The sequence below is a fragment of the Typopeltis vanoorti genome, chromosome 2 (assembly GCF_054136105.1).
Source record: "Typopeltis vanoorti isolate ZY-2024b chromosome 2, IOZ_Tvanoo_1.0, whole genome shotgun sequence".
In the NCBI taxonomy this organism is placed as follows: domain Eukaryota; kingdom Metazoa; phylum Arthropoda; class Arachnida; order Uropygi; family Thelyphonidae; genus Typopeltis; species Typopeltis vanoorti.
Window position 1 is genome coordinate 54676219 of NC_143550.1, and position 18287 is coordinate 54694505.

At 36.9% G+C, this 18287-nt stretch overlaps 1 protein-coding gene across 1 annotated transcript in view; it reads right to left on the minus strand.

Annotated features, from left to right (window-relative positions):
- LOC150109022 (ubiquitin carboxyl-terminal hydrolase 31-like) overlaps positions 1 to 18287 on the minus strand; it is a 240241-nt gene that overhangs the window by 24369 nt on the left and 197585 nt on the right. The window contains exons 7-8 of the mRNA XM_090401494.1: positions 8835 to 9025; positions 6621 to 6747 (exon numbers count right to left, since the gene is read on the minus strand). Coding sequence (XP_090257620.1) covers positions 6621 to 6747; positions 8835 to 9025 — 318 coding nt within the window. The remainder of the gene's footprint in view (positions 1 to 6620; positions 6748 to 8834; positions 9026 to 18287) is intronic.

Here is an 18287-nt window from a genome sequence, read left to right on the forward strand (position 1 = left end):
CTTTGTCGGCTTTGAGTATGATGATATCTTTATTATTCCTTAATTTGAGAAGCGTTCTTCTTTCCATTTGGTTAGAGTTGGTGTTAGGAGATCTTGACTGAGCTGAAAGGATTATGCTGCTTTTTAATCGCAAATCATTAGCTGTTGGAGCTGGTAGTAATGAGAAGGCTTTTTCTAAGTTGCAGATGAACTCTATTTTAGGAATGACAGTGGGTTTTAAAGCAAAGTTGAAACCTTTTTTGAGGATAGAGATCTCAGGTTTACTTAATAGTTGATGGAATCTATTCTCCCACTTACCAACTATCCAAGTATCTTGCGAAGATTTTACAACAACACATTCACGTCTCGGATACTTATATTAAAAACTCAAAACATTTTATAGATAAAATAAAAAACATCCCTATTTTTGAAGAGGATATACTAGCAAGCCTGGACATCACATCTCTGTTTACTAACATTCCAGTGGTTGAAGTCATCAACATCTTAGACAAATTGTTCCCAAGAAACATCACTACTTTGTTCAATCACTGTTTAACTTCTAACTATTTCATTTGGCAAGAAACGATCTACAAACAACTCACTGGATTAGCTATGGGTAGTCCCCTCTCACCTCCTTGTGCTGACTTATTCATGGAAGATCTAGAGAAAAAAATCTTAACCCAGATCTTTCCAAAACTGAAAATTTGGTACAGATATGTAGATGACATCTTTATCATTTGGGATCATACAAAAGAAGAAATAATGAATTACCTCAACCAAATCAATAGTTTCCACAATACCATCAAATTCACATTAGAAATGGAAAAAGATAAAAAAACTGCCATTCCTTGACATTTTAATAAAGAAACAATCCAATAATAGTATCAACCTATCTGTATACAGAAAACCTACAAATACTGGACGTTACCTCCATTTCAACTCAGCTCATCACATAGCTCAGAAACTTAGCATTATCCATAGTCTCAAGAAAAGAGCTATACAGTATACGACAGACAAGGATGACCTACTAACGGAATTAACTACAATATCCAGAGAACTTTCTTTAAATGGTTACCCTAAAAGACTCTATAACAAGATTCTATTTACTGATATACCACATCGACAACGTGATGACGTCCAATACATCAGTACAATTACAATTCCTTTTGTCAACAACCTTTCCAAAAAATTAGCTAACCTTTTAAAACCATACAAGATCAGAGTGGCATTCAAACCAATCAATACTATTCAGAAATTTTTAAGATCACCGAAAGATCCTCACCCATTCTACAAATACTCTGGAGTATATAATATTCCTTGCTCATGTGGTATTAGTTACGTAGGTCAGACATCTAGAAGCTTCGAAACGAGAAAGAAAGAACACATAGGATATGTCAGAAATAACAGACAAGACATTTCAGGCCTTTCATGCCACTTTGCCTCTACTAACCATCACATTGAGTGGGATAAGAGCCTTATGCCATACATAGAAGATAACTACCATTCAAGAACCTTTAAAGAAGCAGCTACAGTCGCCCGTAAAACTGAAAACCTAAACAAGAATCAAGGTCTAATTTTACCATAAATTTGGAAAACTTTTATCAGATCATTAAACATCAAAGAAATGAACTTTCATAACAATTACGTCATGAGTCATCACGAATAAATCACGTTAACGAGACACGCACACTGTCACGCACAATACCAATTTTTTGTATGATTTAGAACCATCGGTTATAACCTAGTCTGTAACCTTCATTTTGTGCTTACTGATTTGTATTCCCTGAGGATGCCAATAGAAACAGATTGGCGAAACATGTAGGAGGATAAAAATAAAGCTACTTGATAAAGATTTTATAAAAAAGTGTAATAGTCTTATGAATAATTGTCAAGAAAAAATTCAACATAACAAACACCTAAGTTGTTGTATGTGAAAGTGTATATCAGTATGTGTAATGTATTGGAATTATTTATTGTCAAACGGAAAGCTAAAATCAGGAATTATGTCAGATTAGCATTACATGTAAAGGAATAATACTTAAATTATGTATTATTAAGCTATCAAAAAAATCGTAAGTTGCCAGGGAAGAAATGACTAATAGGATCAACGGTCATGTCTAAGTCACAAGTGCCTGTCGTAACGCCGAAGGCTGACGTAAGCACCTTTCCTCGAAAACAACACCTAATAGCAAGGAGGGAAAGCAAGGGATCAACCTAAGGGCGATGTAAGTTATGGATCGTATGAAAAAACAATACAGAAAAAGAGGGCACTGAGAAAGAATATTTAAGGCAATATGCGCCAAGCTCTAGGCTTTTTTCTGTTTTCTTCTGAGATTTTGGAGATCGAGGACTCTCAACAAGTGATCGGAGATAGGACAAGCTGAGGGTGCTATGTCGATGGACAGCCGGCCGTATTCATGACTTGTGCTGAGAGGTATTCTGCGGAGACCCGTACGAGAATCAACAGCTCATGCAGAATGGTGCCAAACGCTGAATGACCCACCCGAGCAAGCAGAGAAGGCTCGTAGTTCCAGCCATTTCCTGATTTGTGTCCAGCAGCAGAGAACGGAACAACTCAGTCACGAGACCTGATCCAGAACCAGCCAAGACGAAGGATGACCCGAGCAACACATAGACCTTCGGAGGGACTTGGTAAAGTAAAGATCCTTTTGTTTTATATCTTGAGATTGTTTGAAGGTAGAATTTGTGTCTTGATAAAGGAAGACTGAGGACATTTTAGAGAACTTTGATAGGATAGAGTAATTAATACAGCCAATTCTATTAGACAAAGAATTGTATAGGATAAATCTCTAACTTGTATATGATTGAAGTAGTGAAAATGCTTTTGTTAATTGAGTAAATTTAACTAAGAGAGAAATGAGTCGTGAAATATCTATTTAAAGTAAATGTGAATGAAGGAACTCGACTTGAGTGCGACGTTGTTTAATTATCCATTTGTATTACATGATTTTGCATGTCAGTTTATGTAAAAAGGTTAGATTAGTATTGAACAGTTTGTATAGCTTAGCATAAGACATTCACTTAGCTAGCAATTCAGAAGTTTTGATAACTTAATACAAGATTTAATGTACCTGTCTTTTAGCATTATTAAACATGTTTTGTTACTTGAACCTGAGTCTTGCCTGAATTCGAGGTGTCAAACTACCACTTGTGAAAATAGAACCAAATAGCGGGAAGGAGTTTAGATAATTATAATTGAGATTAGATCTTAGGTCACGACTGCAAGGTACCGAGATCTATATACTTGTGTGTGAATTCTAGATTAACGTATATGCTAAAACCTAGGAATATTTCCCTGAGTTTGAATTATATTCTTGTTATAGGAAGCTGGCTGGTGCAGTTAAAATATAAATTTGCCAGTTTTTGAAGAGGAAATATCCCTAGGAGCCAAACCAGGTTATATATTAAGGAGAAAGATATAAAATTAAGGTAGAAGGATATAGAGAAGACTGGATCGATTTGGATCATACTTAAATACGTACTCTAATAAGGAAATGAAAATACAGAGATGTAACACTTCCCAACCTCATATCCACTGCAAAGAATTAAATATCTTCCTGCAATCCATTGATATGAAGGTTAAGCAATACAGGTCCCAGTATTGAGCCCTGAGAGTCTCCACTTGTAACCTTCTGCTTCCTTGATACTGCTCCCTCATACACTCTGATATCTATCAGACAGATAATCCCCAATCCAGTTTACTAACCTGATATGCAAACCCATTTGCTATAACTTAAATATCAGCTGATCATGTGGGACACTGTCAAAGGCTTTCGTAAAATTCAAAAAAATGGCAGTATGTGCCTTTCCCTCATCAACTGCGGCAATTAGATGACTAACACAAGAGCAACTCTTAACAATTCCATGCTGACCTTAAAAATGACAACCACCACCTGCCAAATGTTGTAAATGATCTCCCACTAATTTCTCTAAAATTTTAACTACAAAAGAAATACAACCTAGCCTATAGTTTGACACTTCCATTCTATCAACACTCTTATGCAATTATTATTATTATTATTATTATTATTATTATTATTATCCAGGTCTCCATGGAGTCAAAAGACTCATCGTGGGAGGTCCTTCCTAAGAAACACAAAGTCTATCAAGACTCATCGAGGGTCCCCCCCCCTAAGAAACACAAAGGCTATCATACCACTCCTTAAACTCATCGACCGCTCCCACTCTCACCACTCCATCAGGCAATGTATTCCATGGTTGAACCACCCTCCATGCAAAGAAACCACTCCCCACCCTCTTGCTCACAGTTTCCTTTCGTAACTTCCAGGGATGGCCCCTTGTCCTCACCCCCCCTGCCGTTCAACCAAGCGAAAGACCTCCCCAGTGTCAACCCTGTAACCACCTCTCAACAGTTTAAAAGTCTCAATCATATCACCTCTCCTTCTTCTATCCACCAAACTCTGCAGTCCACATTCCCTCAGCCGATCCTCATAACTAACATTGTACAGTCCTGAAACCATCTTTGTTATCCGCCTTTGTATCCTTTCCACAGTTAATTTATCCCCTTCAAATCCTGGGGACCAAATCTGAGAACAATAGTTTAAGTATGGTCTGATCAGAGTCTTATACAACGGAATGATAACCCTTTTATCCTCTGCAGGTCAGTGTCCTTCTCATTATTGCAGCAATCCTCTCTGTTACCCTCACCACCTTTGCAATATGTCCCCTAAATTTAAGGTTTCTATCAATCATCAACCCCAGCTCTCATCTCCCCTACTTACTCCAGTATAACTCCTCCCATAGAGTATGCAACGTCCCATCGATGTTTCCCAAACCTCAAGACCTTACATTTTGCTGCATTAAACTAATACCGCCATTCATTTGCCCATCTATCTAGCTTATTCAAATCCTCTTGCAGAGCTCCTACATCTGCACTATTACTAATAATCCTTCCCAGTTTTGCATCATCCACAAACAACTGAATATCCCCTTGCAATCCAGTGACAATGTCACTGATATAAAGATTAAACAATATAGGTCCCAGTACTGAGCCCTGTGGGACCCCACTTATAACCCTCTGCCTCCTTGAAACTGCCCCACCATACACAACTCTCTGATACCTATCGGACAGCCAATCCTGAATCCAGTTGACCAATCTGGCATCCAGATCCATGTGCTGCAACTTAAATATCAGCTTATCATGTGGCACCCTGTCAAATGCCTTCGCTAAGTCTAAGAAAATGGCTGTATATGCCTTTCCCTCATGAAATTACAACTGCTGAAGGTAAAGACAAAAGACCAAGTGGACGAAGCTTATGTTCACAAAGCCATCAAAAGTTGGAAATAACTGGTGGCATATAACAACAATAGTGATTTGGGAATGATAAAGATGGACAAGAGAGTTGGAGTTGGCATTACAAGAGTGGCAGTTCTCAATGCAACATCAAGAATTAATATGGTGGGACCACAGGTACGTATACACTGTCCAATCTCCCATTTTCTCCACATGGCCTGTAAGCAATGCAGAGAATCCACAAGCCTTTTGACCCAGTGTCCATTCATTAAATTAAAGATATTAAGAAATTATATTTTTGGAATGGCTTCACATCAATTGCCTTAGTATCCATAATGCAACGGACATATCCTTACATGCATGTATTATATTGTGCATAATGGGAGGGGCCACTACCTGTTACAATAGCTGACAGTGAAATGTCAGCTATTGGAACAACCTCAAACAATAGTGATTTGGAAATGATAAAGATGGACAAGAGAGTTGGAGTTGGCATTACAAGAGTGGCAGTTCTCAATGCAACATCAAGAATTAATATGGTGGGACCACAGGTACGCATACACTGTCCAATCTCCCATTTTCAAAATCTGCTGACATTACCCTAATTTAAACTGCTTGTCATTTAAAAAGTTCATCTTCATAATTAGTGTTCAATACTATAACTAGTGCTCACTTCCCTGATCACTACTGCCTGAATATAATCTTTTTGTAGTCATTATTTAGAAAGAATCTCACCTGTTTTTGTTTTCATCTTAGTAACAGCAATAATGGTCACATGGTATTTCTATAGTTCCCCAACTAACTCCACCTCTTTTCTATGAACATTGGAACAACAGCTATTGCAACAACCTCACACAAATTGAAGATTTGTGTGAGGTTGTTCCAATAGCTGACATTTCACTGTCAGCTATTGTAACAGGTAGTGGCCACTCCCATTATGCACAATACAATACATGCCTGTAAAGATATGTCTGTTGCATTATGGATACTAAGGCAATTGATGTGAAGCCATTCCAAGAATATAATTTATAATTTCTTAGTATCTTTAATTTAATGAATGGCCACTGGGTCAAAAGGTTTGCGGATTCTCTGCATTGCTTACAGCCATGTGGAGGTCTCTTACCAGATATCTAGCTTTGATCCTTAAGTGACCCTTTATTGATTATATAATCAGTTAAGCAGAATTAAATACATGTTACAGCTTGAGCAGATCTAATTCATTCCAGAAACTGATCCTATTGCTTTTTCTTCTCACAATGAAAGTCAGGTGCTTTTAAAGTTAATATCCAAAAATAGACATAAAAAATTTAGATAAAAAAAATTGCAATATTAACCTAAAATTATGAATGAAATCACAAATAGTTACCTTTTCTTCTGTAAAATACAATTCAAAACATTCATAGAGTTTAGCTTTAGGCACCTTCTGATGTTGATGTTTAAGATTTACAACACTTGAATCTTCTTCAATTTGGCACATATCAACAGAAATAAGTCTGAAGGTTAAAAGAAAAGAAATCCATTAACATTTTGAAAGAGAGGGATTTATTTCAATACAACCAAATAGCATGATGTGAAACAAAACACTATTAAAATTAGGCAACAGAGTATAATTCTACATTCGCAAAATATTATTTTTCCTTTAAAGGAAAAAAAAAATGCATGAATTATTGTTATATTCATGTGAGTATATGACAGAACTATAAAAGTATGATAGAGCATGACACGTGATCACATGTAATAGATAAATTACATCAAAAATAGAAGTGTACAAAAATGTTGTGTTTTGCAAAATCCACCAGAAGTTCCTATAACATGTAAAAGTGACCATACTGTACTTTTCACCAATTTATTAGTTTCCCAATGCTGAATTGATTTCTGTCGATTGGGATCCCCAAAGGTACATAGTACAAAAAAATAAAATAAAATAAAATAAAATTTGTATTGTATGTGTGTGTGCACGCACTCACACACACACACACATTTGTGTGTGTGGTCAATTTTGCTGAATTGCAGGATAAAAAACCTGTGCTTCTTCTGGGAGAAAAATCCATACCAAAGATCGACAACCTAGAATTACATTAACTAAAACAACTAATTATATTAGTTGAAAGAAAAAAAAAGCTTAAAAATATAGTCAGTGACTAGAATCAAACCTATAATTGTGTAACATGTATGATTAGGAATGGCATAATTGAGTTCTACTTCACTGAAGAGGTGGTGTAACTGTGACCTTGAACAGCAAATGCTACATTGAGAATGTGTTGGTTCATGCAAAAAACATTCCATTTTGTACACAGGTATTCCAACAGGACTGAGCAGTCTGTCGCATATCACGTAGTTCTAGAGCCTATTTATCAGAACACTTCCCTGGGAAGTTCATTTCGAGGCTCACAGAATTCCTGCACCCTTCACATTCTCCTGATCTCACATCACTTGTTGCCTTTGGGATATGTTGAAGGAATGGTTTTTCCACTATGACCTGCCTTCAAATATTGATTAACTAAGGGATAAAATTACATGATATGTCTAGCAGATGCCCCAACCCTTGTTCTCCAAGATAACAGAAAACCTTCACATGTGCTACGAAACCTGTCTTGAAAGAAAAAGTGCTCAATTTGAACACATAATCTACCATCGTTAATGCTTTATTTGACCAAGATTCCACAGATAGTTGTGTATGTACATATCATCATGCAAACATATATTTCTTTGTTAATAAATCCATTTACACCATAACATATATCATTGTAGTTATTCAAAAAAAAATAAAATCTTCTTTTGCTTTTCTATCTTTTTTTTTTTTATGAAAATTGAATTAAATATGAAATTTTTGATCAGTATATAGTTAAGAAAAATTTACCATAAATAACAGCACTTAAAATGTAAATTGCAACTTGTCATGCACTTCTTCTACATTATGAGTTTCATGATAGTACAGTATGGCACAAAAAAACAATACATGAAACTCATAATGTAGAAGTGCATGACAAGTTGCAATTTACATTTTAAGTGCTGTTATTTATGGTAATTTTTTCTTAACTATATACTGATCAAAAATTTCATATTTTCAATTTTCATAAAAAAAAAAAAAAAGATAGAAAAGCAAAAGAAGGAAAATATAAAAAAATGAAAGGAAGATTATAGTGACTCTTGTATGTCCTACAAAGTGTCATCTTTAGCTTGTCATCGAGTGCTAGCTGAAAAAATCATTTAATATGTGGTTAGCAAGTGTATAATGGCTAAAATGGCTAATTTTTTCACTAGGAGAGCAGTGAATGAGTGGAATGGGTGCACGAGTCTGCTGTGAGTGCTTTGATAGTGAATGAATTCAAGGAAAGGTACAACAGAATAATGTGAATCTCCTGCAAAGGGTCTTCAGACTCAGTGGAAGTTCCCACACAATAATAATAATAAAGGGTTAATATTTTTTATCGTATAATTTATCACATATAATTCTCTCGCTCTCTAACAGTTACTTGTTCCATTAAAAAATAATAATATCTGTAGCTTTTAGTTTTTTAACTATACAATTCCTATATAATCATTAAAGATAAAAGTGACATAACAATCGAATTCTTACTTTTCTTTAACCTCTTTTTTCCATTCTATGAACAATTTCACATGACGTGGGCCCATGTTATATTGGTTTTCCCATAAAGCTAAAGCTTGGTCCAAAGCTGGCATATATAAAGGATGATCCACATTATCAGGCAAGTAACCTTGTTCAGGCGAAACCTCAGCCACACGGAGCCTGAACAGAATCTCTTGTTCCTTCAAGAGGAGGGAGGGGGAAAAAATTGTTAAGTAGCAATTTTAGATGGAAATTATAATTTGAGAATAAATCTCAAACAATTTTGTCAGTGTTAACTGCTAAGCTGAAACATCAGGCATCAAATATCAAGTAACAAACACCATATATCTAGTAACTTTGTCTCTTAATTAAAAAAAAAATAAAAATCTGTACTGCTTCTGGCTATTATTTGTTTAACCTTTCATAACTGAATATGAGATAAACTCTGTAGATCTCATATTCATAATAACTCATATCTCATAACTTAAGATCTCATAACAATAACCTGATGATATATAGTATTTATCCCATATTAGAGCATCTCCATAACACAGTCATGAAGACAACAAAATTGGAAAGACTTGGGTTCAAAACATTTCCAGTATGTGAGAAACCTTTATAAGAGTTTTTTTTTTTTTCAGCTGAAGATAAATTAGCTGATTTTCAACTAATTCTCCTTTCAGACACACTGTGGAGGTTACATCACCTCTCAACAACTTAGACCACAATCTTGTGCAAATTTCCAGTCTTACAGAACACCCCTTCTCTGACCACACCCAACCTTGTATCCTCTGGCATACAAAGGTACAAAGTGGGATGACCTCCGGAACTATTACTCTTCTTTTCCATGGCATGATTATTGCTTCTGCTCTTCTGACCCACACACATGCACTGAACCAGTAACAGAAATCGTTCACAGTGGCATGAAGGCATTCATTCCTCATTCCATCCAAAATTCCTGTCTGTTTTCCAAGTCCTGATTCAATAGAAGATGTATGAAAGCAGTCGAAGAAAAAAACTCAGCTTATTACATATGGCTTACATAGAAAAAAAAAAAAACCAGCTTCATACTCAGCCTATGTAGAAGCATGCAATAAATATAAATCAACTATCAGCAAATCCAAATCCAACTTCATAAAGGCCAATAGCAGAAAGCCTATCTCTTGCCAAATGGTAGACATGCCTTCTAGTTCCTACGATGCAACTTCTACTCTCTTCCATCCAGATGACACCACTGGCACCACCCAAAGAAAAAGCTCATCTCCTAACATCACTCTTTTCCTTTAACTCCTACATAGACAATGAAGGCAAATCACCTCCTTCCATACCAGCAACCGAGCACTTTCTGCCTTGGGCCTATCAGAAGAAAGACATACTCAGCTAGCACCTATCCCATCTCATGGTAGCTAGCATATATCCAACCTGTTCTAAAAAAGGGGAGACAAAAGCCTACCATCCAATTGCCATCACCTCAATCCTCTCCAAAATAATGGAGAAAAGATATCAATAATCAACTTCTTTACTACCTAAAAGCTAACTGGCTAATCAGCAACTACCAGTATGGATTCTGCCAAATCAGATCACTGCTGATATCTTAGCCTACATTGCTCACCTGGACACGTGCAATGGAAAGGTTCAGAGAAACATGTGCTTTCATGTTGTCACCCTTGACATTTCCAGGGCAACAACCTACAAAACACACAGAGATGGCCATGCAACTCAAGTATCAGGTATCTAGAAAAGGAAGTAAACATTGCTTTTCAAGTTTAACTTGGAAATTGTACTTATTTAACAGACTAGCAGAAATGATCTGGCAAGCAACAAGTGTGGTATGTAAGAAGATATGAAAGGGTTGCTGGCACAAGCAAATGAGTGTAAGGGCTATAAGTCCCTTGCCACAGGAATAGCATCTCATATTTGTATTTGCTGTTGTGCAATAGAGTGGCTTTCTTCCAGCATATTCTGGTGGGTGTCCAAAGCATGGTCAGCAAGCCAGAGTGGCTGTTTTGGTTCCACCAGTACAATATCTGAACAACAATTGTGTTCAGAAATTCTGATATTAGCTGTCTTGCCTGTTTAGCTGTAGTAGGATAGTTTGCAACTGCAAGGGACCTGGTAGTGCTGCACTAGCCACATCTGCTAGTAGAGTGAATGTGGCTGGCGCAGCAAATACAAATATGAGAGGCTATTCTGGAATCTGTCTCAGCCCTGAGAAACACATTTAGGTGCATGAAACTGCCCCAAATTTGGGAATCCTCATCCTCAGATCTTTAGCCTAGTGGCCAAGACCACCCACTTTAGCCCACTAGGGTGCACCATTTAGGACTCTAATTCTGACTTTAGTTGTCTTTCTGCAGCCTCATTTACTCAGTGTTAGTGCCTGCTTGCACATACTGTTTTGTGATCCCTGATGTGCATGATTTGGCAATGTAACATTGCCAAAATATCAGAAGTATTAATTAAAGTTATTCTAATTAATATTTAGTATATGTAGTTTCCTCAAAAATAATAGTTATGAATAGCCAATATATATAAGCCTTTCTAATAGAATAAGACATGAAAATGAAAATATGAAAATAATATAAAACTCATTGAAATAGTAAAATGATACCACATGGACAGATTAAACACACAATATTTGCAAGATTTTACTTGTAGATTTAGTATGATAACAAATAAATAAATAACCAACAGCTTCATTAAGAAGATTAATAATTAGAGAATATACAAAAAATCTGAACACCTAACAACTGTTTTGTAACATATTACATTATTAAATACACAGATCAATCGTGCACATCATTTGACACATGAAATACAAATCATACCCTGTTGCACAAGGTCTTTAGATAGTTATTGGTATAAATGAAATCTGATAGGTTACAAAGACATATAAAAGACTTCCAAATGTCATGAAGAATGAGTCCAAGGTTCCTGTTTGCCTTGTGATCTTATTGCCTCCAAAGATTCCTTGAAAAAAGATTGTTGTCTAGCATGGAAGCTGAAGACCAATCCATTTCATGATATGATAACATGTGTAGTGAGGCCATTTTTCTTTCTTTTTATACTCAATTTTACATCAGCATTTTTTTCATTTTTTTTTGTTACAGATCTCAAACTTCCAGTCTCTCTGACATAAGCTTTGCAGCAGATATATGTCATCTTGTGATTCATATATATTCTAAATTATATTCATATATATTATTTCTGGGAAAACTCCCATGTTACTCCTCTTTATAAACTATTATGATTACAGCTATTTTGCCTGCTTCAGTTTAGGAGTACCCCTGTTTAAATGTCATTGGCTATTTACTCATGGATTCTTAGGGCATTATGAGTGTAGATGTACTAAAAAGTATATGTAGCCTAAGGAATAGAAAATTGCACATACCTTTTTCTGGGTGTTGTGGCTTTTCCTCAGTCTGCGATGTCGAAAACTGCAGAGTGTGTATGTGGGGGGGGGTAGGCAGTTTGGTAGAATAAGTTAGAAAAACCCGGGTTTTTTTCGTAACATATAGAAACATATACTTTTATATAGGGTGGGGAAAAAATGAAAGGGTTAATTTTTTTAAAATAGGGAGGGGGAAGGGGAAAGGTGGTTGACGGGGTGTGGACCGTTTCGACTATTCGTGGTCGTCATCTGAACACATTGGGAAAGTGGAAGCTATGTCAGGTCGGGTGAGTGCTTCTGCTTTAGAGGTGTTTGTGTTGTCTCCTATTGGTCGGGGTTGTGACCTCAATTTTATGTTGTGAAGCTTCCAAACCTCGGAGATTATGTAGGGCCTGTGTACGTTGATAGAGTTCGCGTCACACTTTATAGCTATTGTTTCCGATATTCTGAGCATTGTTTCGTTGTCTTGTCTGTCTATTATGATGGCCTTGTCTATCTGCGGGGTGTGTTTTTGTTCAAGGGCGTGAACAGCTATTTCCGTTTTTCCTGTGTTTTGTATACGATTTTTCTTTTTGATGTTGCGATTTTTAGTGTTTAAATGTTCTGGAATAGGGATGTTACAGTCACGGAAGTGTTCTTGTAGTCTTGCCCATAAAGACCTGATGGTGGAACCTGTGTAGGTGATGTCACAGTCTTTTTGGCAGGGAAATTTATAGACTACATTGTGCTGTTCAAATATTTCTTTTTGTGTGTGAGGTTTGGTGGATTTTAGGAGGTTTGCCAGTTTTTGGCTAGTGGTGAATACCAGTTTGTAGTCAGTATGTTTGAAGATGTATTTATAGGCTTTGTATGTGTTTTGGGTGTATGGTAGTTTGATAATTTTTTGTGTAGGGAAGTTCGTTTTGGTACTTGGGTTGTTTTGGCGGTTTTTTGCCGTCTTGTTTGCGTAGTTAATCAGTTGTGTAGGATAGTTGCGATTTATGAAGATCTGTGTTAGTTTTTTTATTTCAGCGTTTAGGCTATTTTGATTGGTTGAAAATTTGTAAGCATTTATGAATTGTGATAAGATGACGGATTTTTTAACAGAATACGGATAGTATGAGTGAAAAGGAGGTAGTTTCCGATGTGTGAGGGTTTGTGGTATATTTTCGTGGCTATTTTGTTGTGTGTTCTGGTTAATGTCAAGTTTAAGAAGTTGATGGATTTGTTCTGTTCGGTTTCTGTGGTGAATTTTAATCTGTTGCTGTAGCTGTTTAGGGATGTTTTTAAGGTGGTGATGTGTGTGGGATTACCAATGCACAGAATATCGTCTACGTATCTGCCATAAAAGGTGATGCCGGGGGGAAGGGAAGGGTGGAGTAGAAGTGATTCTATATGTGCCAGGAATAATTCCGCTAGTTGCCCACTGATGTTTTGGCCCATGGGGAGTCCGAAGATTTGTATGTACATGTTGTTGTTGAACTTGAAGAAGTTTGCCGAGATTACTAGTTTTATTAAGTTAATGATGTCAATGGGCGTTAGTTTAGTACGAGAGTGCAGGGTGTGGTCTTCTGTGAGTAGTGTGTGTACGATGTCTAAAGTTCTGGGGACGTCCACGTTAGTGTATAAAGAGGCTGCATCCAAGGAAGTGAGGATGTCTTCTTGGGATAGGGTTAGGTTTTTTATTTTTTTGAAAAGGTCGTCCGTGTTTTTTATCATGAAGTTGGACGTTGTGGTTAAAGGTTTGAGGAGTTTCGCTACGAATTTTGATAAAGGGGCTGTGGTGGTATTTTTGTAGGAGACTATTGGTCTCATCGGGTACCCGTCTTTGTGGGTTTTTATTTGTCCGAACATACAAGGGGCGCGTGTGGTGCGGGGGATTGTGTTTTTCAGTGTGGTTTTGTCAATTTTATTTTCATTTTTTAGGATGTGTAGGGTATCGTTGATTTGTTTTATGAGGTCGGAGGTGGGGTCAATTTGTATTTTTCGGTAGGTGTGTGGGTCGGTTAAGATGGCTGTAATCTTGTTGTGGTAATCAGCTTGGTTTGTGATGACTACGGTGTCCGCTTTATTGATAATAATGTTCGGGTTCTTCTTTAGGGATAAAAGGGCTTCTTGTAAGTTGGGGGTGATGTTGGGTTTAATTATTATTTTACTGTTTATGATGTTGTTAATTTTATGGAATATTGTTTCTTTGTTAGGGTCATACTCTAATTTCGCTTGCATTTCGGTAATGATGTCTCTGTTTTGTATGTATTTTGGGGAAACACCAAAGTTTAATCCTTTGTTCAGGATGGTGATTTCGTCGGGCGTGAGATTGTGGTGTGATAGATTGATAATGGAATTGTTTTTTGTTGGTTCTAGGGCGGAAATATCCGAAGGGTTGGAAGCGACGCGATTGTTGTATTGGGTGTTTGTTAGTGTGTGCCATTTCTTTGCGTGTCGATCTTCTAATAATAGCGTGTAGTCGTTGATGTGCGATTGGGTATTATCCCAAAAAACTGCCCATTCGTTAGTGGTTAGTAGCTTTTTCAATCTGTTTTTTGTTTTGTGAATGTATGAATATGCTTGTTGTTTCTTTTTAAATCTGTTGTTTATGGCTTGTTTTATGAGGGCACGTGATGCTCGGTAGCAGATTTTTTTGTTTCCGTGAATCGTGCTGTTGCCGCGTACTGTCGCGAATTTTGGTGTGATGTTGTGATCGAGGCATTTTTTGAGGAAAGTTATGTGTATTTTTTGAGCGGTGTATGTTAGGATGGCTTTTTGGTATGTACTTTTTGTAAAGTTCATGCACTCATTGAACATGTGACGTGCGACCATGACATAGGCTTATGTTGGTATGTGCGTTAGGTGAAGGCTATTTTTAATGGTGTTTGTGATCGAGGGGGGGGGGGTGTTGGTGGGGAAGTTATGAGTAGAGAGTCAATGTTAGGTGTTGTATAGTTATAAGACACAAGAAAATTATGTATATTATTTCTGGGAAAACTCCCATGTTACTCCTCTTTATAAACTATTATGATTACAGCTATTTTGCCTGCTTCAGTTTAGGAGTACCCCTGCCCTAAGAATCCATGAGTAAATAGCCAATGACATTTAAACAGGGGTACTCCTAAACTGAAGTACCCCTGTTACTTCACCCTGCACTCTTGTACTAAACTAACGCCCATTGACATCATTAACTTAATAAAACTAGTAATCTCGGCAAACTTCTTCAAGTTCAACAACAACATGTATATACAAATCTTCGGACTCCCCATGGGCCAAAACATCAGTGGGCAACTAGCGGAATTATTCCTGGCACATATAGAATCACTTCTACTCCACCCTTCCCTTCCCCCCGGCATCACCTTTTATGGCAGATACGTAGACGATATTCTGTGCATTGGTAATCCCACACACATCACCACCTTAAAAACATCCCTAAACAGCTACAGCAACAGATTAAAATTCACCACAGAAACCGAACAGAACAAATCCATCAACTTCTTAAACTTGACATTAACCAGAACACACAACAAAATAGCCACGAAAATATACCACAAACCCTCACACATCGGAAACTACCTCCATTTTCACTCATACCATCCGTATTCTGTTAAAAAATCCGTCATCTTATCACAATTCATAAATGCTTACAAATTTTCAACCAATCAAAATAGCCTAAACGCTGAAATAAAAAAACTAACACAGATCTTCATAAATCGCAACTATCCTACACAACTGATTAACTACGCAAACAAGACGGCAAAAAACCGCCAAAACAACCCAAGTACCAAAACGAACTTCCCTACACAAAAAATTATCAAACTACCATACACCCAAAACACATACAAAGCCTATAAATACATCTTCAAACATACTGACTACAAACTGGTATTCACCACTAGCCAAAAACTGGCAAACCTCCTAAAATCCACCAAACCTCACACACAAAAAGAAATATTTGAACAGCACAATGTAGTCTATAAATTTCCCTGCCAAAAAGACTGTGACATCACCTACACAGGTTCCACCATCAGGTCTTTATGGGCAAGACTACAAGAACACTTCCGTGACTGTAACATCCCTATTCCAGAACATTTAAACACTAAAAAACGCAACATCAAAAAGAAAAATCGTATACAAAACACAGGAAAAACGGAAATAGCTGTTCACGCCCTTGAACAAAAACACAACCCGCAGATAGATAAGGCCATCATAATAGACAGACAAGACAACGAAACAATGCTCAGAATATCGGAAACAATAGCTATAAAGTGTGACGCGAACTCTATCAACGTACACAGGCCCTACATAATCTCCGAGGTTTGGAAGCTTCACAACATAAAATTGAGGTCACAACCCCGACCAATAGGAGACAACACAAACACCTCTAAAGCAGAAGCACTCACCCGACCTGACATAGCTTCCACTTTTCCAATGTGTTCAGATGACGACCACGAATAGTCGAAACGGTCCACACCCCGTCAACCACCTTTTCCCTTCCCCCTCCCTATTTTAAAAAAATTAACCCTTTCATTTTTTCCCCACCCTATATAAAAGTATATGTTTCTATATGTTACGAAAAAAACCCGGGTTTTTCTAACTTATTCTACCAAACTGCCTACCCCCCCCCCACACACACACTCTGCAGTTTTCGACATCGCAGACTGAGGAAAAGCCACAACACCCAGAAAAAGGTATGTGCAATTTTCTATACCTTAGGCTACATATACTTTTTAGTACATCTACACTCATAATGCCCTAAGAATCCATGAGTAAATAGCCAATGACATTTAAACAGGGATACTCCTAAACTGAAGCAGGCAAAATAGCTGTAATCATAATATTCATATATATTTTAAATCATATATTCATATATTCCTCAGATCTTTACAATGTTACAATAGTGGATGGCATAAATTCTACTACATACCTTCTCTCTCTCTGTAAATATTCTTCCCAGTTTCTTAAAAACCATGTAGGAAACTCATTCATAAAAAACTCAACTCATTTTGCAGAGATTATCAGACATCTCAATTAACTATTCAGATATTTTAGCCTGTTTATACACGTATCATTATTCACAAACATTCTGACTGAAGAATCCATAAATATCTTTGAACACATTTTTCCACCTGACACCATAGATCTTTTCCAACATTATCTTCAATCGATACAAAATTAATAACGGAAAAAACTCACATACAAAGATTATTTAATAGTATAATTTTCGCCTGTGTGTCACAGGCATCTTCAGTACATTAAGCTCAAATTAAACAATCTGACAATTCCAAAAAGTGCCACCTAAGTAGCTGGTGTAAGATAACTAAAAAGGTCAATAACTTTCCTAAAAATAAAAATTAAAAAAATAGTAATAAAATAAATAAATAAATAAATAAATAAAGTTCAATACAATAAAAAGTTAGGAAAGATTAGCTGATTTGTAAAGTACTATCTCCCATAAAGGGGATAGACTTAAGCTGTCGGATCTGTTTAAGTTAGGAAAATGAAGTAGAGTTTCACATGTTTCTTTATAAAGGCGTTCCATGAGAAACTGACTTTTGTGAAGAACTCTTGTCTTTCTCCGATGAACTCTGTGTCTAGTGAAGATGGCATGTTCTGCAAGTCCAGACTTTTCAGGTTTAAAGTATTCAATATAAGATTGGTGTTCTTCTAGCTGAATAGAGGCAGATCTTCCCGTTTGTCTGAAACAAGATAATCCACAAGAGCACGGAATCTGGTAGACACCTGGATGATTAAGATGTGGAAGTTTGTCCTTAGGAGAAGTGAGAAAGGTGGAGATTTTTCTAAACAGTCGAAAGGCAACAAAAATTTCCAGTGGTTTTAAAACTTTTATTATTATTATTATTATTCATGCCTCCAAGGAGTCAAAAGACTCATCGAGGGAGGTCCTTCCTAAGACATAAAGTCTGTCAAGACTCATCGAGGGGAGGTCCCCCCCCCCTGAGAAACACAAAGTCTATCATACCACTCTTTAAACTCACTGACCATTCTCGCTCCCACCACTCCATCGGGCAATGCATTCCACGGCTCAACCACCCTCCACACAAAGAAACCACTCCTTACCCTCTTGCTCACAGTTTCCTTTC